The sequence below is a fragment of the Athene cunicularia genome (assembly GCF_003259725.1).
Source record: "Athene cunicularia isolate RWA chromosome 4 unlocalized genomic scaffold, athCun1 chr4_part1, whole genome shotgun sequence".
Taxonomy (NCBI): Eukaryota; Metazoa; Chordata; class Aves; order Strigiformes; family Strigidae; genus Athene; species Athene cunicularia.
In genome coordinates, this window is record NW_020799098.1 from 32,262,944 (window position 1) to 32,287,023 (window position 24,080).

At 39.0% G+C, this 24,080-nt stretch overlaps 1 protein-coding gene across 1 annotated transcript in view; it reads right to left on the bottom strand.

Annotated features, from left to right (window-relative positions):
- The window catches only part of MTUS1 (microtubule associated scaffold protein 1), a 104,477-nt gene that overhangs the window by 79,097 nt on the left and 1,300 nt on the right, over positions 1-24,080 (bottom strand). Inside the window, exons 2-3 of the mRNA XM_026846567.1 lie at positions 8,213-10,447; positions 5,771-5,969 (exon numbers count right to left, since the gene is read on the bottom strand). Of these exons, the coding sequence (XP_026702368.1) occupies positions 5,771-5,969; positions 8,213-10,267 (2,254 nt within the window). The 5' untranslated portion in view covers positions 10,268-10,447. The remainder of the gene's footprint in view (positions 1-5,770; positions 5,970-8,212; positions 10,448-24,080) is intronic.

Here is a 24,080-nt window from a genome sequence, read left to right on the forward strand (position 1 = left end):
CCATGGTGAGAGCTCCTTCTTCGTGAGAAGAAACAAAAGAGAAAAGTTGTCAAAGTTTTATCAAGTTCTTCTACTTGTGTATGCAGCCAAAGCTAAAAACAAACTAAGCTGAATTCAAACGACATCATTTTATGGCTCCTTTCTGGCCTCAAACTGTGAATTGACCATTCTGTACCTCAATGACCAAAACCTAGGGCAGAGGCTTAGAGGTCAGTACTTGGCACAAGGACACACATTGCTCCAGTCAGCTTCCAGCAAACCATTCCTGTTGAGGATGGCCAGGAAGTCAGGGCAAAGTGGAGTGGAAACATTACCAGGGAAATCCAACTCAAGCAATCAGAGAAGGGATGACCTATAAGGCTCCTAAGCCTTCACAACTTGCGCTGCTTTCTGAACTCTCACAAACTGATTAGCTAGACAAAAGTCCTTTTGCATTGGGTAAGTACTCCCCGTACTTTACACTGCAAATTAAGAGAGAACTGGTTATGAGATACACAGTCAGTATGCAGTGGAGCTCTCTGGGTGAAGATGACCAAAGAGAGATAACAGACAAGCTTTATGTCATACTATAGACCACAGACCATGGAGACCCATGTGTTGGTTTCCTCCTTCCCACCTCTCTGAAGGAGGCTTTAATTACTGTAATCAAGCCCTACATATGTATTAAAGAAAGGGAAAAGGGGACCAAGTAATCGGCACTCATAAGGACAAGTAACGATCTTGGATAAATTAAGTGTATGAGGAACCTGCTTTTAGAATCCATAAAAGCAGCTGGCTGTTCTGCAAAAGAAAAAAAGCATAAAAAGACTGGTTGAAACTAAATTTAAAGCCTTTTTTTGTCTGCACTTCAGATTTGTTCATGAGAAAGTATATGGATACCCTTACAAGTAACTCTCCACTCCAAAATTCTGAGAAAAGTCCTGACTGTTTCAGGCCAGAGAACTTGGAAGTTATGTTTGCCTTCTAAAATATTTTGTTTCCTCTTGGCAGCATGTCAATCCAACTAAAGAGTCACATGGTAGATAGCAGGAATGCTACAAGCTGAAAAGTGATTTGCAGTTACCATGTTTGGTTTAGCTCCTGGTTCAGTGTCAGAACAGAGATTCAAGGACTCTGGGAATGTTTACTGAAACTAAATTGTTTTGGTTCTGCTTCACTAGTATTCTGAAAGGCTATACCAAAAAGTCCTGGATTACAAAGTTTATATACATTTCCAGCTGTACGAAAACCCACTGAAACCATTTGGTTTCAATTTTCCATCTGAAAAGCCTTTCTTTCTGTAATTAACAGCAACAACACTCCATAATCAACAGAGTCTCAATTTGTCACAGCCTGTTGTGGTTTTATCTTTGGAAGATTCTCTGAATTACACATTTAATTGTAAGATCAAACCAGAATTCAACTGAAGGAATTTAGCAATTATGAACTAACAAGCAAATCATTAGTACTTCAAAGTTTCACTAAACCTGCTGTGGTCTAGTGCAACTTGAATTTATTTCCTATAGTATATGCGGAATTATTTCTCCCGTGCTTCAGTTAGTTGCAGAACACTGGAAAAGTTGTTCAGTATGATCAACTTTTCATAATGAAAAGGTCTCATTTGTCCAAAATCTTCTTCAAAGAAACACAGAATTCAGACTGTAAAGCTTCTCTCTACCCAAGCTTTCATTACTCTAGTTGAATGCTATGAATGTACTAGCAGGAGAAAGATGGGTGGGTACCACTGGAGTAGACTTGTGGAAAAGATAAGTAAAACACAAGGCCTAATTAATTCTGCTTTGAAAATCAGTGACTTAAGTCAGAGACAAAATCGTACCCAAAGGTCTGAAATAACTGTCAGACAGTGAAACACGTTTTGGTTACAAAGATGATTTACATGTCTTCCATTAAATTTCTGGAAGTCTTTAACAGTAAGCAGGGCTATAATATTTTTGATGCTTTCATATTCCCAAATACTTTCAATTACACATAAGAGGCTTGACTGAGCTCTTCATAGCTAAGACATCAACAACAACATGAAGTTTCATACAGTGGGAAATAATTTAAAGCAATAGTATAATTTTAAGGCAGAAATTTAAGTCAAGTATTACCATATCAGAAATCATACCTGCAGGTAAAGCTCCTTTCTGTTACATACTTACGGGTAGGTAGCAGTCAGCAATAGAAAAAAAAAGCAGCAATGGTGGGCATCTACATTTGTAGATCTAAAGTAAATGAGTTATATCCATATTTTACGCTGTTCAAACATAAATCAAACTATGTCCTATGGCTCATACTGTCACAGTGCTTCTGTCCAACTGCATGACTTGTAACATGTGGTTGCTGGGGCAGGCTGACAGTAGAACTCAGAGTGATGTTCCATGGGACCACCAAAGCTCCCTGGCTTCTCCAGTCCGCTTCAACCCCTCCCTCCAGTGAGAGAAAGACATGACTCCTCCCAAACCATAACACCTCAACTATTAGCAGTCTATTACTCCTCCACAGTGGTTATGTACACCCAATTAAAAGGCTGTGTGCATTTGCTGGGAACAAAAACAACAGTTGCTTTCATTTCAAGACTGCTTCAAAGTCCTGAGTCAGGGCTCCAAAATTACACATGCCTTCCAGTAAAAAACATGTTAACTCAAACACCTTATTCTGTGTCTTGAATTCTAATAAATGTTTTCACTGATAGAAAACATAATAAAAGGCATACTGCCTGCCATCAGGCATCACTACAGAAATCTATGCACACCATCATGGAAAAATTACCTGTAGAGAATTGAGATTTTTGTTTGAGAATGAGTATGTGATTGCAGGTCATTCTCTTATGTAGAAATGGAGGCAAATAGTTACAGAAATAATTTTGAGGCATCTAGCTTGTAACTGATTTCTAGATTTGCTGCAGAAACGGGGCTTCACCATTTCACAAACCCCTTTGGTATACTAAATCAAGTTGGGTTTACCTTTTAGAGAACAAATTTTTAATTCGGAAAAAACTTCAAGGTCCAACCTAGATACACCAATACTGGTGAACAGCAGTCAGCCAACGTTTTGAAATAAATGTTATTTCTAGCTTAATGTGCTCTGCAGATAACTTCACAAAAATTTAATGCTCCAAGTATAAGTCTTCCTCTCCTGTTGCTGCCTCCTGTTCAGGAGAGGATCAGGGAATTCCCTTAGAAAACATTAACAAGTGAAAATTAATATTACCCAAATCTCAACTCCTGCCAAATTGCAAGGATCTTATAATTGGTGTTTTATACGTAGCATTTTTTTTCTTTTATTTCTTGGTCCTAAGGGAGTTTCCCACTTCCCACTCATAATGACAGTGCATGATACAATCCACTGCTCAGCAGCTCTTGATTATTCTGGGAATAATACATATATTAACATATTTTGTACAGATGGACTGCTTCTTTCCCTCAACATACACATGTGAGAGAGAACACAGAGCTATACCATCACTTCTCCTGTTGAGAGTATTTAATGGACTCGCTACACTTACTTGTATTCCTGCCCAACAATCCAAATACAGTCAGCAACTGGTTAAGAACTAGCTACATTTATGTTAGCGCTTCTGGAGGTCGTTAGCATTTGGACATTTTCAAGACTCTGATTGACATATGCTTGAACAACCAAGTCTGAATTCAGTGCTGACCCAGTTACAGGCAGGGGGGGCTGGACTAGGTGACCTTCAGGAATCTTTTCCATTCTGTATTTAGATAGTGTGTCTGTAGTCTGGAGAAATCCTGACAACAAACTGTGCAGTTACCGAATTATTTATCTGTGCTGCTGGAATTATATCAAGGCACAAGTTTAATACATGTTTAAATGACTTAAGAGGAAGAAATAGTTATTCCCTACAAGAAGGCTTTAGGTAAAACAGATAACTGAGTTTGGTTTACAAGCCACCACTTCGTCACAGGAATTGCATGCACAGTTTTACTTCAAAAACTGTAAAAACACATGGGGTAAGCAGTAGATAGCTTTTACCTGAAAGGTGTGATGTCATAATACAGAAAGGCTATGGTAGCAAGTAACTCGTACCTTTCCCCATCCTTGTTTCTCCCACCATGTACTCCCATCCTCTGATCTGCATCAGCACTATGTTCACCAGAGAGCAAAGAACTGTTTAAGAATTCCCTTGGCAAGGGATGAGGAAGTTAACCCGATAAAGTTTAATGCATCAAATCCTACTTCGTAGCACCAAATCATTGCATAAGGAAAACGAGGAGTAAAATGTGCTATAAACAAACACTGTGGACTGACATGGTATCTGGGGAGAGGGCATGGAGAAACAGTTCTTATGTTCAGCATTAAAGTTCCAGTCTTGTCAGATTATAGCCGAAGTTTGAAACGTTGAGGTGCTACTTCATGCTTTTACCTTAAGCAGCCTTTTTCCAACACGAAAAATTTAGAAGGTGTTCTACTGACTACCATAATTTTAACATACAATGAGTTAAGGAGTGATGGGTTTAGCTACAGAAATTTGAAGAGTAAAGGTTTTTACTTTCAACAGCAAATGACTCTGCTTCTTCTAAAACGGCATCTGTTTGTTTGTATGTTTTGGTGTTTTTTTTAATGAAGGGAAGTAGTCCTATAGCCTAGTCATGCTCACATTTATTTCTAGTGATCATGTCATAAATCTACTTTGGATTAATAATTTAAAGAATATACATCTATATCTGTATTTATCTCAGTTCTTCTAAGACCATAATTACAAATAAGAAGCTCTAAATTGCTATTTAGAGAGGTGATGAGTCTTACAAGAAACTGCTGACTTACAGGTAGGTACCTAGTTCACTGAGCAAGTCCCTTGCATAGCAAGGCTCAAGTTCAGAGAATAGCCTATATCCACTTTCTTTAAGGGACTCAGCCCATAAGGGACTACAGATACAGATTTTATCATGCTTCACCAACTGTATATAATTAAGTAGTATTTTGGACTCTTTTATAATCTTAGATTAAGCAGATTAAACAAAAAGAACAGGTTTTACTGGGTATAGCTGGGTGTGCACACTTTTCAAATTACAGAGTATTGTAGTGTAGTCGTTTATAGCTAGGCTATAGATGCAATTTATGCTGTATTACCACACTTGGTTAAAACAAGCACATAACCTACAACAGCATTTCTGAATCCCTCCAATACAATTACAGAACATAGATTCCGGTCACCAGATTCGTACAGCAGCCTACACACTATACATGAGATTGTCTCCCCTGCCCTTAGTATTAATCAGTCTGAGCTTTATTAGCAGCTCAAGCAGTAGTCTCTCCATCAATTATGTTCTCCCCCTTCTTGAAAGTAAGGTAGTATACACCCGTACTAAAAAATTAGGTTGAACAAAATATGTTATGTCCTGAAATAAGGGCTCATTCCCGTTGGGACAGAACACAGTAGCTTATCGCAAATGCTTTGTATCTGAACTCTGTATTTTCTCTTCTTCACTTCTACATCTTTTTGAGTAATTTTAGTTGTAATTCTGCAAAGTACTGTTATATAACCAAACTATAAATAATATTCAAATATTATTATTAATTAAATATTATTAAATATCTTCTAATAGCACCACCCCCTCCTAAACACATTCTTTACCAGATGAGATTTTACAGTGATGAGGTGTAATCTATCTCCTCCCCTGACCCGCAGCAATTTGCTATTTAGAATCATATTTAGCACCAAAAATACAGCTCTGTATTATCATAAAAGTTCTGTCAGAAATTACATTAAATATGGTATCTTAAGGAACTCGTTATGTGGTAGCATTCTGGTGAAGAATTATCTTACCAGAGCCTGATGACAGAACAGGTCCTTTGTGAGAAGGTGCTTTAATTGTGCCGATAGCTTTATTTTCACACCCCCTCTTCAAGGGCAACACAGATGGCACCATTTTAACAGCCTTGGGAGTTGATGTGCTTCGTACTGTGATTCGGCCTTTCTTTGGTATGTTCTTCCCTTGTGTTGTCCCATCTTTCACAGAAGGCATCTGTTTAAAAAAAAAAAAAGGCAAAACCAACAAAAAAAACCCAAAAACCCCATACATCACCACTGTCAGAAGCTAAGATATCCCTTTCCAGCATCTGTAACAAAATACTGACCACATAAGGGCTATGCTTAGCTGTACACTGTCACACTGTCCACACATCTGAAGTTCAGAACCTCAAGAATCAGCTCCTGAATGGCCTTCAGCAACACAAAACTATTAGTTTGAAGCTAATCCCTAATGACCAACAGACCGAAGAGATTACAGAGGTCATTTTACATCAGAATTTCTTCCTCTCCAAACTCTAATTAAACCATTCAATTACATGACTGCACCTAATCTCAGCATGAATTCTCTATCAGGCAGCTACACAAGTTAACACACTGAGGAGTTAGTTGTCCTGTGCTACCTGAAACATTGCAGCCATTACAATAGGTTTCCTGGTCTAGGTCTTACCTTGCAAGGCATAAGCAGGTTAAAATGTTTCACATTCAGGTGACACAGATAAAACAAATTCAGGAGTGGATACAGGACAGGTTTAAAATAACTGGTTTATACGTAGCACTCATCTACCTTTCATATAAAATTCTTGCTCCAGTTTATATAGGCACAAATTCATGACCACTCATGCTGTAAAGTTAAGCCTATAAAGGTAAACACATAATAACATGCAGCTCTGCATACACTTTTCTGCGACTCAAGCTGATATGCAGCTATTTTGTCATAAATGCACTTTACAGTTTTGACTCTAATCTCCATCTTCATTTTCAGAAGTTAGTCTGTACTTTTCAGAAGACTAGTTATGTGTAGTCCAGCTGATTGGTCTACTGCACATTTTACAGCTTTTGCTCTGTTGATTTTCCAAGTACCAGCAAAACAATTAATATTACAAAGGTTTCCCTCTTCACAATGGGGTGAATTAAAAGCATTCTCTCCAACCCTTGGCATCAAAAAGGAGTGAAACAGAATACAAGGTCTGAAAGACTTTAGAATTAAAACAGACCATCCTTGCCTTCATGTTCAGTTAGGATTTCAAGTTAAATTAATCATTATAACCAATATTATTTATTAATTTATTCTGTAATGTTTCAGAAATGTATAGCTGCTTCTGTTTTAACTGAAATATCCTCCTCTGTATACTGAGCTTTACTGGCGTTTTTCTGGCATATCAGTAAAGCCTGACAAAAATTCCAACAACACCAGTTTTACCAGCAACAAATGCTGCCTCCATTTCACCAATTTAACATAAGATGTTGAACCCACAAGCAAACAACAGGAGGGACTACACACAGCATCGACTCCAACTCTGTGTCCGTACCATGCCTCTTGAGATCTTGGTCGACCCAACCCCAAAGCTCCTCCCTTCTTTCCCACTGTTCCTTTTCTCTTAACCTTCTTTCAAAGTATTTGAAAGCAGCACGTTTCTCCTGACAGGCAGCTGACTCATCCAAAAATATTTCCCAACCAACCAGTGTGCGCATACCTCCCGGCCAGGAAGTTTGCACCTTCCAGCTGGCCAACCGCCCAAAACCAGGTATATGCCCTCTGCATGAGAAATATTTCCTGGCTACTCTTAACAATTCTAATGAGTCCCGGTTCTACTTCAAATAAACAAACTCCTGAATTATTTAAAGCAGACAGTTAAATTAAGATGTTAAAAATAAAATGCTTAACCAACTTATTGGTGTTTGGGTTTTGTATGACTAATAATAACATATGCACAACACTTCTGTAGGTAAATTTAAAAACTGTAACTTAGTTCTAAAGCATGTTTTTAAAGAAAATACCAAAACCCAGAAATTTGTCTGATGTCTATTTAAAGTTACAGCACCACTAGAATTATTGTGATAAAAGCATATATTAAAAGCTTTACTTAGAAAAACCTCACCAAGTTTTGCTATACAATTTTACCTGTTTGACTAAATTAAGACTTGTTTGCTTTTATTAGAAATCTTACCAACTGCACTGTCTTAAAAAGAATTGACAAAAAAAAAAATTATACTATGGAATAAGATGAAGGCTGAAGACACGAAATTGCACATGAGGACAAGTGGAACCAGTTTGTAAAATGGTATTTTTTCGCTCCCTTCATTAGGAAGAGACTTCACCTCAGAACTCAACACAAGTGTCACATTTGTAGACAAAAAACTCATTTCCAAATTCCCATTCAGCACCATGCAATGCAGAACTCCCTTTTTTCCAAATTTACAAAACATGTAATTAAGTACGTAAAGAAAAAAGCTTACCAAAGGAACAGAGTGCAGGTCAAATGTTTCATTTGCCACATCTTTTAACAAGGCTGCTTCCAGAAGAATTCCCATGTTGCTATTTTGCTCTTTTTCACCTCCAGTCAGGTAGATGTTTTGGGTACAGGGCTGCACTGAAGAATTTGCAATTTCCATTTTATCATTCAGCATCTCTGAGTTCTCTACACACATTGGAAGTGCAGCAGAAACTGAGGAGCATGCTGAACGCGTAGAGCTTGCTTTGCCAATGTCTTCCGGATTCTGCTTTAACACAGGTGTCTTTGAAGCCTTGTGGGAAGCATTTCTGGGATGTGTTGTGGCATGTACGACTTGGTTAGCGAAGAGGTGTTTGTTAAGATGTAGCTTATGGGGCTTACTCACAGGCAATTCCACTGTATTATCTTTAGCTAGATCTATTTTCTTTTTCAGCACTTTTATAGAAGGGGACAGTTGCCTTGCAGAAGCAACCAGTGAAGATGAGGAGACAGTTGATAGCTGTTGGGTGGACTGGGGAGATTGTTTTAATGCTGCACTGTCTCTGGACTGTAGCACATGTCTAGACATAACCTTTGGCTTAACATTTTTGAAATTAGGTTTAGGAAAACTAACAATCTCTGATTTCTTCGCTTTGGTTATTGTTGACACAATAGGAGACCTGCCCACTGGTTTACCTGCAGTTTGACCCGAACTAGCTTTAAGCAAAGGCCTTCTATTATGCCCTCCTACAAACACCTCATTTGGTTTTAGTTTAGGAGACTTGTCTCCAAGTTCTGCCAAAGCTGAAACAGAAAAAGTTCTATTTTTTGATCGTTCGTTAGGTGTTGAAGTACATAGAGCAGAATTGCTTTCATCAGCCGTAGGACTGAAGACCACAAAAGTTGCTTCACATTTCAGGTCCGGCATAACTATCCTCTTTAATTTTGGTACACTGTGAGATATGTAAGAGGTGGTGTGCATATCCTGAAGAGCAGCATTTCCACAGATACTTTTTTCTTTGGTTAAGGGTTCATTGGTTTTCTTCAATACTTGTTCTCCATCCATTTTATCTCCTGGGAGAAGGTGTACATTATTTATTGGACTATCTATGCATGTCTCAGCACTGGAACTCCCAGTTTCACCATGGTCAGGGGTAACCTGCAAAGATTTTACTTGGTCATCTTCATTAATATTAATGTATGGTGATAATGCATCTCGCCTATAAGGATTTATATATCCAGCAGCTAGTTTTACAGACTGTGCTTCTGTTTCCTGTGATTCTTTGTCAGTCTTGTTAGTGTTTTTTAAATAGCGTTCGACACCTGCAGAGGCAGAACAACATACTTCAAGTTCTGAATGAGCATCTGGGCTTTCTGAAGCCACTATCATAGAGGAAAGATGAGGTGTTCTTTCTGAGCTATTTCCATCAAGTTTCTCTCTCATACACACTTCAGAAGGTATTAGCATTTCCCTTGGATGCATGTCATCATTTTGATCAGTTCCCAGAGTTTCACCTATAATATTATCACTATCCAATGTGTTCAGGTGGCAGCATGACCTGTCATTTATCAGAGACCACGTGTTCCGCTCTGAAGCAGGAAGAGATAATACACACTTAGAGTCAGTCTGACTGTAAGGCACCGATTGATTGATACTCTGATTTTGCATTTTTGCCATAGCAACATTACCTGTCAGTAAGTTTGTTTTTTCTTTCAAATCACAGTTCCAAGGATATACACAAGTCTTTTCAGTCACAGAAGACTTGCATGCAGCATCTGCATCTCCCAACAGAGCTCCTGTGCAGTTGTATATACCAGGTGTCTTCTGCAGAGGAAGTGCTTCAGTACACTGCTTTTTTAAAAGGATACTTCCAAAGTCACTCTGATTTTCAAGAATGATACCATCTTCATGCTCACTCACTGTATTTTGGTCAGTTGAATTACTGTTTATCTTGGTGGCACAAATCTTTGAGGAAGGTGTAGCTCTGCCATGTACATAGTTATTTCCATTTTCATCCCTTGTAAGTAAGGAAGACTTCAAGCCATTCTTTGCCTTGTCATCTGACTTTTCAATATTCATTTTGAAGGCTAAGTTTTAACCTGTTTTCATTTTATACTTATTTAAAATCCAGAGAACGCAGATTCTTTAGAACCTTGCAGGAAAAAAAACCCAGCTTTTCCCTGAAATGTGTCAACTGTCCTGAAAGATATTTAAAATGTAGTTCTTGGTTTTCATGTTTCCCAAGAGGATTCAAAAGTTCTAGAATTAAAGAGAAATGAAAAATGATTGGCCAAACCAGGATTTTAAAACAGTAAGCATTCTTACTAAACCAGGATTTTAAAACAATAAGCACTCTTAAGCTGTTAGTCTTTGAATCAAGCATAGCTACTGTGACCAACTTCCTTAAGCAAACTAGGCTTTTCTAACAATGCTGTCCATGCATGCTTACCTTCACAAGCTATTTCTGCTTCCCTAACTTCCAAGCAACTTTTGAACCCTTTGGTCAGCAACTTTAGGGTTGCACTCTCAAATACTTGGCTTGCTTGGCTTCCACAATAGCAAAGGAACAATCCAAAAGATCTGGCTCCTCAACAGGAAAAAAGCTATCTGAGAGACTACATGATAGAACAAACCATCATTTTCCACTCTTCCAATAGCAGGTACTCAGCAAAAGGGCATGACTACAGACTGTGTGGGGAACCAAGTTATGAAGCTTATTACTGCATGGTGCTTGGAAGCCAAAAGCTTACACAGGCTCAAACACAAGCAGGTAAGAGCCAGGTAAAATCTGTCCAAAACTGAATACCAGACTGACTTAAGATGCTCTCAGTCACAAGCTGCAAGCAGTTAGGAGAACTCTAGGGAAGAATCACAACATGCTCATCCTGTTCTTACATGCTTCACTCAGCATTTAGCCCTGGTTACTGCTGGAGATGGGAGACAGCATTATCTTCAGTCTGACTGTGTCTAGTCACACATATAATCTTATGTACAAGTTAGCATGAAGACAGGAAATTAAGAGACATCTAAATTGTAATAATGATGAAATACTGCTGTATAAACTGGGGTTTAGAACAGACACCAGAGCAGCAACACAGGAGCAACACTAAGAATCCCAGTGTAGAAAACTTCAGTGCTCATCCCTTGATGTACATATCAAAGAGCAGTAACAACCTTCCTGCCTTTCGAGGAAGCAATGCACAGCAGAAGCAGATCAACATCTTTAAAGAGTAGTCTTAAGACATCTGAACTGAAACCAAGAGAAAATGGAGAGGTTTGCAATCAGCTCTGGGGTTACACAAGTACACAATGGGTAGATGCACAGGGGACCCCTTCAGAGTCACTGGGGAGCACTTCCCAATGTTGCAACAGTCTTTATTGTCTGTAAAAATAACACAAGATTAGCCAAGTGGGGCAACAATTCCAGTGTCCTCTCCAGCACAGCAGAGCCACATATCCTCACCCAAAACCCTATAAAAAGTAGAAAGGGGGATAGGGGGGGAAGATGGTGGAGGAAGCATGCAACAACAACAACAAAAACACAAAGAGAAGAGCCCTTGCAACATATAAGTTCCTAAAAACCACTAGGACTGCACTCAGGTACCAAAACCACAAGGATATGAGAGAGATGATCCAAACTGTCCAAAGCAGCCAGAGATGACCTCCATAGCACAACTCTATATGAAAGGCTCCCAGTACCAGAAATGAGACTGGTGGTAGGAAGAACTTCAGGTTTATAAGATATGGTTGCAGTTGAGTGGGGGATCTGGCAGGAAGAAGGGTCACTTTCAGAGCAGTAAAATCTAAATGGGAGGGATAGAGTTCACAGGGTCCAACAAAAGAAATCATTCTGAAGATGCATTCACTGACAAAGGTCAGCTTCCCAAATGATCAACAGGGAAATTGGGCAAGTGTTGAACACCATCACGTCTGAAGTGACAGGTTGCAGCACTCTCCCATCATAGAATAGGAAGGAAGGGGATACTTGCCATCAAAAATGATGAGCAAATAGGTCAGTGGTGTTTAACTAAAACACAGACACATTTAACTAAAATGAGTGTGGTGTCCTCAAATGAGGATACTGATATAATGACACATTTGAAATGTGGTGTGAAGAAAGCAGCAGGACATGAACATCAAGATTAAGTATATAGGATTGACAGAATAATGCACACTAATATGAGAATTATTTTAAAGTCTGAAATTATTCAACGTAAGTTAACCACAATGAGTAGTACAAGCTTTGGATTTTTAGTCTGTAGAGACAACAGCAAAAAAGAGAATATCTGACCAGCACTATCAACTATCTCAACTAGGGTGACAATACTGGTTGCAGTACACTGAGATAGGTCAAGGAGGCTATAAGACCCTATAATAATGGGAGATTTCTGTTATCTCGATGCTGATTAGGTACATTGAAGAATAATTCCCTGATTATATATTTGTACAGAATTCAATGACTGCTTTGGGAAATAAGTTTGTCATGACTAGAGAAGTGACTCTTGATTTGTTCTCTAACAAAGAAATTTAAATCCTCACAGAAACCATATAAACCATTTTGTTTTCTTTCCCCTGCTGTGGTTTCCAAACTCATCAACAACTTTGCAAAGTGTAAAATAAAGCCAGGACACTAAGTAATGAAAGGCAAGTTACTAAAAGCAAGAATGCATCATTCAAAAAGCTGTCATTTTTCCTTAAACCTTACTTCCTTCAGCTGTAAACATAGCTTAAATAACTACATTCAATAGAAATCCTTTTTCATACCAGTAAAAGTATAAGGATTTCGAGACAGAATGTAGGGCCTGTAAACAGTTTTGAGTACAAAAGCAGCACTCAAAACCATTCTAGAACTGCAGAAATTTGTGTGCTCACTTTGGACCAAACACAGAGTAGCTCCCAGCCCACAACCTTGTCTTTACATGGGACTTCACATACCTGTCTCAGACTGAAGTTAAAAAGACCACGGAACAAGTAAACAACAAACTACCGAGATCAGACAACAGCATCCTCTGCCCCTCCTTTCCTCCCTCAAGATGAAAGGGCTTGACTAGCTTAAAACCTGATTGCTTAAGGTCTAGATCCTTTGCCTACCCACTGTTATTCAATCCCTATAGAGGCATGAATAATTTTAGTGCCCTCATTTTCATCTTCCATTAGGAAACCTATAGCAGATTCAAGAGTTCTTCCAAAAAAGTCTTCCCTGAAGGCAGGGCAAAAACCTGTCTTAAATAATTTTCCATTGATATAAGTCAATCACAGAAGCTACTGCTGAAAAATATTTGCAAACAGCTTTCACTGTTGTTCTAACACATTAAAACTAGTTTCTACTTGCCTGGAGACTAGCCCATAACACAGCTTGCTCACCTAGTCATGCAACAAAAAATTAAGATTCCATGTTGATTCAGTATCACCTCAGACCCAACGAGAACTCTTAGCTCTTTCAAGAGCTTTTTCACTATAGAAAACAGGGAACAAACTTCGATATGCCAAGACTTAGCAAGACTGAGATCCCAAGAATTTAAAACATGAGACATTATAGTATGCATAGCTAATAATACCAAAATTTGAAAGAACACAGGCAGCGAAGTAAACCTTGATCCAACTAATGTGAAAAAGCTCTAAGAAAAAAGTTGTTTTGAAACTGAGAAACAAGAAAATGCATTAAAGTTGAATATATCAACGTGTACACGCACATACAGAATCCTGCTCACTATCTGGACTTTTACATAACTAGAGTATATACAGTAATAAATCACTGATTCAACTATTTTTTAAAGCAAATTTTCACTTTAATAAACAATACTTTCACGAGCAACTAGAACAGCTTCAAATACAGCTTCATATCCACATTTAAGAGTACTAAAGATGTCCTGCATAAAAGGTGAGGTATTCCTAAGTATTAATTGTAGTGTATAAAAATATGTAACCTAGATGAACTTTAGTCCTGAAAAAATTGAACATATTAGTACCTGTTAAGTTACACTATATCATCAGGTTCATGAGAATGCTTCCTGATGATGTCAAATTCTTTAGATTTAAGATCTGCTACAGGATGCTGAATGAAAAATTAACCTCAGTCAGCATGTCCTCCATGTGAGTAGTGAGTAGCAGATGCAAAGACACAACAGTTGCACCTCCTGAGAATATTCCTTCCCAAGAATACACTGTTCCTCACAACTGACAACTTGGGGAATTCTCTGAACTAAATACTACTCAAACTCACCTTGGGTTTGTCTTAGATCAACAATCATTATGCGTGCCTGACATCTACAACACCCTACAGTGCAGTGCAAAAGAGTTCAGCTGGTTTGTGCCTTCAGTAAAGCTCAGCTCGCCAGATTTCAGAAGTACACTTCAAGTGCTCACATACTGCAAAAAAAAGTCTTAGTTACTACTTCCTGGTTAAATTAGTCATCAACTTTTCAGGAAGATGCTTTGGGTTGTTTTTTTTTTTTGCTATTTTATCACAACTAAATTGTTTGGCAGAAGCATATGTTCTTGTACAAGGAAGGATAAACTTCCAGGTCAAAATGAAAGCAAGGAATTGGAATTTGAAAAAAACAATATGGCACCTCTGTGGAAGGTCAAGGTTCAAGTCCTTTTTGAAAGACTTGATTGAATAGCTAAGCACAAACAAGACTGAGACTGTCAGAGACTGTCAGAGCCTAATCAGTGTTCAAGTTCTTTGACTAGGTAGGGGTTACAAATACTGCTCTCACCTTCTCTGTTTCCTGGAGATCAGCAAAACTGATTTTCTCCATTTCTACCATTTAAAGGGTACATTTATACATTTTGCTATCTTCCAGTTATGAAACAGCAAGACAGGATTACTAACAGAAACTTTCCTAAGATTTAAATATTATCAGTGTAGGAAGAAAGGTGGTAATAGATTACGAAGAACAAAAAAAGCTTTGTGAATTCACACTAGGTCTGCCCAGCCACTCGCATAGAGCAAATAGGTGAAATTTTCAAGTTCAACAAATAAGGTTTGTGCTCTTCGAGAATGTCCTCAAGTTCCAAGATAGTCTTCAGGTATCTAGCAGTTTCCCTGAAGTCTCTCACCATACATTCTTTAAGGAAATTTCAGCCATCAGCAGTCTTGCTGCCCACCTTTCTTTGAACAAACTTCAAACATTAAAATTTGAAGTTGGGCTGACCTGCTCTGAACTAACCACTCAGTCCCCTCAGGAACCTCTCTACTCTGCATTATATGTTTCTCCTCCTAGCTGAAGTGAAACCTAGTACAGAAGCAAGTACACAGGGAAGCAGTGCAGAACAGCCATTATACCTTAGATTCTCAAGACAAATAGTGGGGGGCAGGCTGTTGCTGTTGGTGTTTTGGAGGCTGTCTGGTTTGGTTCTTTGGTTAGTTGTTTTTTCTCAATTTTGTTTGAAAATATCCCCTCCAAGTATTAGCTATACAGAAATTTAAGTAAGTGAAGACTTGTCTGCTGCTAATCTCTTTACTGACAAGTACAAGGCTTTTACAAAATAGCAAATACAAAAATGGCAGAAATACTCTGCAGAGGCAGCACCATACTACAAACGTGGTGGCTAAAATGCCAGTCATAACCCTGGGAAAAAAAAAAAAATAGCTCATTTCTTAACAATGAGCCACAACTTAGTCATTCATTTGGCAAGTCAGAGCAAAGCTGGCTTTAAACATTACCACTGAAATAACTCCTGCATTAGATATTTGCCATTACATTCAAGTTTTAATGCCAAGCAAATATACCACAATGTGCTAGACAGCATACACTGAGACTACTTAAGGTTATGTGCTGACTTGAAACTTCTTGTGTTCCTGAACTATTTTATGAAGCATCTGTGCCCCTAGCTCTAGCACGACTGGTACACAACACGTAGCTGACATTATCAGTATTCTGGCTATAGTGACAGTGTCGATGGAATCGGATACTTAAGGCCACAGAGAGACTCATCTGTTCCTGTTACATTGCATGTCCTTTCAGATCTTCACCTAAAACTGAGAAGTTGTTCAGCAACTGCCTATATTTAACACCAACATATAATATGAACTAGTTTATAGAGCATCTGGAGTACTCTCAACGTAACCTGTACCGAAGCAAGATACAGTACACAGAGCAGTATTACTTAGTTCTAGTGGATTATTCTTTAGTTCTAGTGGATTATTCTGTGTATATATAACCTGATTAATTATCTGAAAAAGGAGATCAACATGGTCTCCAGTGACTAAAAAAAGCAATATCCTTGCCATGATATCCTTTTGCAGTACAAATTGAATAAATGCTTAGGCTCTCTCACATTAACCGGGTCAGAAGTTTAATCAGCTTGCAGTTTTTGCAGACTCAAAGATGCTTGCTATGCAGAAATGGTCAGTCATTCAGAAAAGACTACTTACCAGCCAAGAACAGTTTCCACTTACTGTACAAGAAATTCTACAACTGAGTTAGGACTGCGCTTTTGCACAGCAACACAGCAGAATTTAATTCTGAAGATGCTGTACTTGCCAATTAAAGAACAGCTGTTACTACACTTTAAAAAAAAAAAACACTATTCAAGGCTACCGATTATACACAGTGAACAAAAATCTAATAGAACTGCCATAAACTGATTACAGGAAATAATATTTTTTGTAGCCAAATAGGAAACAGTTCCAACCCAATGATAAGGAGTCCTAACGGTGCAGTGGTTGTTGAGAATTTTCTGTTAAGTATTGCTGAATAGTAGTCTAAATCCTATCAATCCTCACAGTTTCACCAATATTTCACCTGCAGTATCACGCAACTGGCATCTGGAGCAACCAGGCAATTCACAACCATTGTTCCAAATGTCATTGTCTTAAGAAAAACCCCCCAATACATTGTTTTCATATTCAAAAAATATTATGTTCCCCACAAAGCAAACTTTTTCCATAGTGAAAATCAGTCTTGCTACATGTGTTTATGTTTTATTCTTCTTACATTGTTTGTTTGCCTTTTGGTCCCAGTAAACACAAGCCTCCACATCCAAGAGAGAGTAGTTCTGCAAAACTAAACAAAGCACTGCACCTCCGCAACAGAAAAATGACAAGACAGATGTGGTGACAGTTTTGCAAAGCTGTTCAGAGCAAATAGCTTGATTTATGCAACACTATTAGGTAGCAGGCTGTGGTCGGCACTCTCTGGAAAGCACGAGCTCCCTGTGCTGCTTGACATGGCTACTAACAGGCTGTCTGCAGCCCCATGAGGGCTGAAATTCCACCGGGACCTTATGAGAGAAGGAATGGAGGGAGGAGGGAGCTGGGCAGACATTGCTTGAAGGGCTGCCAGAGCAAGGTTATCTGTCTCACCCAGATGATCTGGAAGGGATCTAGATATACAAGCTGTGATCTGGCTGCCTGCAGATCCCCCTTGGCTCCAGGGAAGGGGCTCCACTTGAGCTCTGAGCAGCAGCACTTCTGTGGAGGGTTCTGCATCTGTGGGGCAACAATGGGAGTCAAAGCTTCTGTACAGAAATCACCATGTCAGTCCACCTGAGACCCTTTAGGAATACTGCAGTCTAGCAAAGAATTTTAAATTTCTCCCTTAAGATTCAAGCAGTACAAATGTATAATATGTTTTAATATTTTTCCTTGAATCAAGCTGCTTAAAGTTAGGCAACAAATCAAAATGCCGGTTATAGTAGCCTATGTTTTGTTTTACGGTATAGCCAAACCTCTACGCCAAAGCTTTAATCCAAAAGCTGAAAAGTGTTTTAAATTCAAATGCTAGCTTCTCAAAACAGTTCTCCCCACTCAACTGTTCAGCTGACTTCACAGCTTTCCACAAGAGTAAAGCAGATCTAGATCACCAGATCATTGCAGACACCCTGGAACTACAGTTATACACTATATGGGAACATTAGCTTTGACATCAGCTCAGGACTGACCAAAATCAATGCCATGAGGAATGGCAGAAGTGTTGCACAGCTGGTGCGACATCCATACATGATGTTCCCAAGTGAGTTCCAGCTTCTGCTACAGCCTCCCCTTAATATGAGATGTGCACAACCAGATCACACTGCACACACAGGCAAAGTACTGCCTCTGTGCTACAAAGTGAAAAAGCAGCTGCCTGGTTTTATAATACACTAGACCGTAACTCTTGAATAACTGACAACCTTACAGGAGCTACATGATTAACAGGCAAAAACTGCCTTTCTCTTCCTTTGGCTGGTTTTTGAGAGTGGGCTCTTTTTTTTTTCCCCAAGGTTCATACACATGGATGGGTCCTTTGGAGTACCTAGAATTTAGTGCCATGTATAAACTGCTCAGTCTGCAATACGTCCCACTTCACATTTAACCCTTTAGGCTTTGACTTCACCAGCTTTATGAGCCTGATGGAGGGAAAACCTGAATTGCATACAGCGACAGCAGCACGATGATTTAAAGGACGTTATTCTGATCTGGCACACTTTAAGCAGCCATTCACAACCAAACACCCAGTTAACAGCAACCTATAAAATACTATTTCTTGAGCTAAAGCACATTTAAGACATGCAAACGTGCAGCAGAAAATAATTAGGAGAACACACAGATAAAGGAGCTTTCCATTTTTACCATCTAAAAAAGCATTAGTGGAAAAAAGTTGGTACAACGTTCATAGATGCTGCACAGGAACGGGCAATACAGAGATTCAAGTTACATGATGCCTCTTTTGACTATTATAGTCAAAACTTAAAGCTGCTCAGAACTGCAGAGAGCACCAGGATGCACAGAATCACTATGCAAAAGCATCTCCAAAGCTGTTCTTTACAGGCTCTTCCTCCAAGGACATAATACACATCAATCATTGAGAGGGAAAAAGAGATAGTATATTATTTGTGGATTTATGTTGGTCACAGACCTTTATTATTTAATTCTGCTAAGTAACAACACCAAATGGCAGCTGCTGGGACAAATTTAACACTGGGTCACTTAACAGTATAGAAAGTCATGAATCCGTATCAGGAGCAAGTCAGAAACACTAGCATTTCATCCAGCAAGTATTTTACCACTCTGCAATGTGGGTGGAAAACTCCTAGACAGGGCTAGCACAAGTAAATGTGCTTGAGTGACTTCATACAGTTGATGTTAGTTTGGGACATGGATAAGCAACTCTGCCTCCTATGTTTCAGCTTAAAGAAGAAAAAAAAAAAAATTCTCATATTGGGACAGGTATTTGGACTGCACACAGCATAAGTGGGTTTTCCATGAATGAGGAAGGAACACTGTCAAAAAAAAAAGAAGTTGCATAGGTACCCAATAAAAGTTAATTGAACTTGCACAATTGAATACTGTCCTGTAAAGGGTAAGCAACTTTTTTTTTTTTTCCCCCAAAGCAATCTTGGTAAATTTAAGCTTCCATGACAGAATTATTTAATCTACCAGCATCAGGTTCACCAAAGCATGTTAACAATGTTCTAAAGTTCCATCTAGAAATCCACCAATTCACAGTGCACACAAACAAGGATCCTCATGTACTGCTCAATCAGGACACCAAATACAGTTTTTTGATACAAGTTCTCAGTTAAACGAAATTCCAGATTGCTGGAACAGCCTGAACTGTGAGGGGTTGCCTAGGCAGGAGGAGGGAAAACCACACCAACAAAATAGAAAACCCCAAACCACAGACACACACCCAGTGCTGAGTAATCTGAGAAAATAAATAGGGGGAAAAGTCATGAAGCTTCTCCTGCTAGAGAAATACATAACCCTAGCTGCTGAATGCTACGGAAAAAAGTTAAGCAGAGCAGACCATCCAGGAAGAATCCACAAGAGATCTGCATCCCCCAGATCCCTTGTTTCCACATCCCTAAGTTTAGAGAGTATTTATTACTTAAGTGTGCTCACTTCCTCCTTCATCAGGTACAGGGGAACGTTCCTGGAAGAGGAGACTGCTTCTACCTTGATGTTTTCCCTTCAAATCCACCACTGGCTTTCTCTTTTCTCTGAGCCAAGTTAAACATACCAGAGGCATTTTCAAAAGTCATTTCAGTAGTATATTGCTCACAAATGTCAACTGTAGGCAATTAAAGCTGCATTTGGAAATTTCTCTAGAGGAAATTGCCTCACAAGATGCAGGGTGGAAGGGACTGGCACCTGGAAACCACATGCTTCAGTCTTCTGGAAAGTCCATCTATGGCTAAGCCTTCAGGGTTACAAAGGTGCATTTGGTGCTTAGACTTTAAATTGTTCAAATATTTTCTGACAAAATGTAGACAAACAGCAGTCCCATCAAAACAGATCTAGGTATACACTGGGTGTAATAAGCTTCCTTGCATCTACAAAGCAGTTCCTAATCAAAACTAGGTATGCCAAAAGTTAGAAGGGGGAGATGATCCCCAGTGACTGGGACAACTGTCATGCAGGAGGCCAATGTTCAATTTGCCTACAAGTACTAAGTGCTCAAGTTAGTTCTGCTCTTTGATCTTCCGCATGATGGACCAACTGGTGGCTTGAGTACTTCATTTCTGACCATCCATAACGGTCTTAAAAACAAACAAAAAACCCCAAACAAAGCCAACCAAAACCACACCAAAAAAAACCCAAAATCAAACCTGGAGATGGTCTCTGATTTTTCCTAAAGCAGAAAGGAACAAAATGCAAATTCTCAAATCATCATATGCCAGGTAAACAGCATCTACCAAGGAATACATATCAGCCTAAAAATCAAGTTCCGTGTCAGATAATCAAGCCTTTCACATCAGTAAGAGTTGTGAGACTGAATCCTCTGACCATTTTCTTCACTAATCACTATTACAGAGAACAGCAGATATGAAATGCAGCAGAAATAACCACTGTCATATTTAAGTGTACTAAAATCTCCTAAAGTGTTTCTTGAATGGTTTCACACAATCTTCTTCTCCACAGCCAATGCAGAATCAAGAGAAACTGCCTGCTTAAGCTTCCAGTTTCTAAAGGTTTTAAGTTTTACAGTTTAGCACCCACCTCTGTCTTAGTAGCTGCACCGAATCTGGTTTGTGTTTATCCCTATCATGTCTCTGAATTCCAAATCTGCATGTTAGGATTCAAATTTGGGGGTTTTGATGATTTCCATCCACATTTCAAACTACAAGTTAGGAAACAACAGATTTAAATGCTACAAACTACACCCATTCCTAAAAATTGTTTTATGTATATAAACCAGTAATTCTACATACTACAAGATGACTGATTTCACACACCAGGTGATAATACAAACCAAATCCATGCGTATGCTAAAGCAGAGAAGCAGCAATCTGGACACTATATGAGAATGCTTTTTATCACCAATATTTGATATTCCCAGAGCAAGCCTTAAAACCTGAAAATAAAGTGACATTCACATACCAACCAACTGGAGAGCATGTTTTGGTTTAAGCATAGTCATCTTTACTAAGAAAGAAACCACTGCAGCCATCAGGTTTGCCGCCTTCTGTTCAACACTAACCTCCGTGCAGCAGCTTAGTAGCCAATTTTACATCTCCATCCTATCACATTAAAGCATGGTTCAGTTACTTTGCACAGAATGGACTGGACACAAGACACAGCACTAGCCCACTGTGCTTACTTCAACATGCCTGCTAAGCATTAGCTTCCACATGCAGAAATAAAATCGAATAAACCACAGTATTCAGGCTTATTTGTGTCAGGTGACTGTATGTTTGCTCATAAGACCACACAATGGAAAAAACACATTTTAAAAGCTACTTGACAAAGCAATCACAAGTCTTCTCATAGCCACAGATTTAGTGCAATAACACATCAAGGCTTACTGTTAGGATAGCCTGATGAACCAAATGCCTATATCTTATTTTTTAATATAACCAATTCATTTATATTCTCCAAGAAGAAAATACCAGTTCTAGTACAGAACTATAAAGTACTAGTCCTTGAAATAACACGTAATATACTTATTACAATATCTGTTAGGTTAAACATTCAACATGAAATACATATCCAAATCAACAGTTAGATCAGTGAATAATTTAGACCCCAAACCAACTGCAGGAGAATTGCTTCTATTCTGAATCAAACAATGTGATAAAAAAAGTCCAAGTCATGTCATGCTAAGTGAAATCAGAGCACCAGCAACCATGAGCATCAACAACTCACTGAGGAAGAGTCCACATTTGCACAGACCCACCCCATGGCCTAGAGAAATTCATCTTGCTTGCACCCAGAAGGTCAATATGTTCAAAATATTCACTATGGATGGGGAAACCAAATACCAACTCAGAAACCATTCCTGTGGTCTCACCACCAGATCTCTCTCAAATTGAGCCTGCCAAGTTTTATGTATCTCATGTTACATGAGCCACAAGAGTTTGACAGCCCTATCATGCCATCCTGCCAAGATGCACAGAGCCAGCTGAGATCCAGGAAAGCTGACAGCTCCTCCAGCACAAGAGGAACCACCTAAGCAGTTTCTAATAGGTAAAGAAATGCAACTGCAATCAGAGCTGCACACTCACTTAAACAGCAACTATGATGACTATAACACCATTGGGATGGGGATGGGAAGACCCCAAAAAACAGACTCTTGACTGCAGGCTGCCACACATATTTCCCACAATAAAAATAAACCCCCAAAAGTTCATGCACTCCTTTAGAAAGCTATGGGTGCCTGAAAAAAGTTTTAGTCAACATAAGAAGAAAATTAAGATCTCCCCTGAAAAAGAGTGCCTATATAAGAGTTCACACTCAGAGAATGGCAAAGATACTTTTAGATTACTGACAAAAAAAAAAAAAAGGGAGGTGAAAGTCACAACAACACTTTCTGCTTAATACCTACCATATACAGAAACAAGATGTCAGTACTGTCAGGCTATTTAGAAAGAATATATACAGAGAAATACCAGTCACTAGCTCCTCCCAACAGAAGGTGAGACTTTCAGATACTGGTTAAGTGCTTGAGTGGCACAGTAGATTCCTACACAGAACAACACTCAGGCACTGTACTGATGCAAATACAAATCACCTGCTCTCACCAACTAAATCTTCACTGGTAAAGCAGAAAGCCAGGCTGACAGCTGAAAGTCAGGAAGCCCTAACTGCAAGACACAGGTGGGCACATTTACTTTTCAAGCACCTGACTACTTTGTCACAGCCAGCTTCATTTAAAGTAGAGTGACAAGGAACAGGACAAGATGGTCAAGGATCACACAACTGCTCCTTTTTTTGCCCCATGGATGAAAGCCCATTTCTGGACAGCAATTGGTACTATGTGATCCCTTCAGATCCTAGTAGGGAAATCAAAGTTAGTGGTCCCCATTGCTGTCTTCACAGCCTGCACTCCTTCATCTGTTGAGGAAAGGATTAGTTTTGGAGCATAATTAAAAGCAGCACGTTAGTCAGCTGTGACAACGGTTTCCCCTTTTCAGTTTGAAAAACATATCTGTGCTCACACACAGACAATACAGGTCATAGCCCACAGCAGTTTCACCGTTTCATTAAATATTTGAGCAGATTCAGCTTAATGCATTTTTCCAGACCTGCTGGTTGGAGATGTTAGCCCACTCTACTACAGGCTAACCCTGTCTGGCTGCGCAGGACACATGACACCAGCCACAGCTTTCACTCTGACTGTTTATTAGACATTATTCCTCACATGCATGCGCTTCCTTGCATGCACTCTTCATCTTTCAGTAGCAACAACGTAAAGATATTTCATTAAGGAAAATTTTAAGCTTTTTTGGAAAAGTGTTGTTACCAGTCCTACTTTACAGTAACAGAAAGCCACAGGTGAAGACAGTATAAAAATGCAGGCATGAAACAAACTAATTCCTCCCTTCCTTCTCTGCCATTTCAGGGTTAGAATGGGAGACACTGAAAATCGGTGTTATTATTAAAAGGTTGCTAGATAACCTAAGAAATAGTATCATAAACTTAAGATATTACCATTGCACTACAATCCTTCAAAAGCTACTTCTG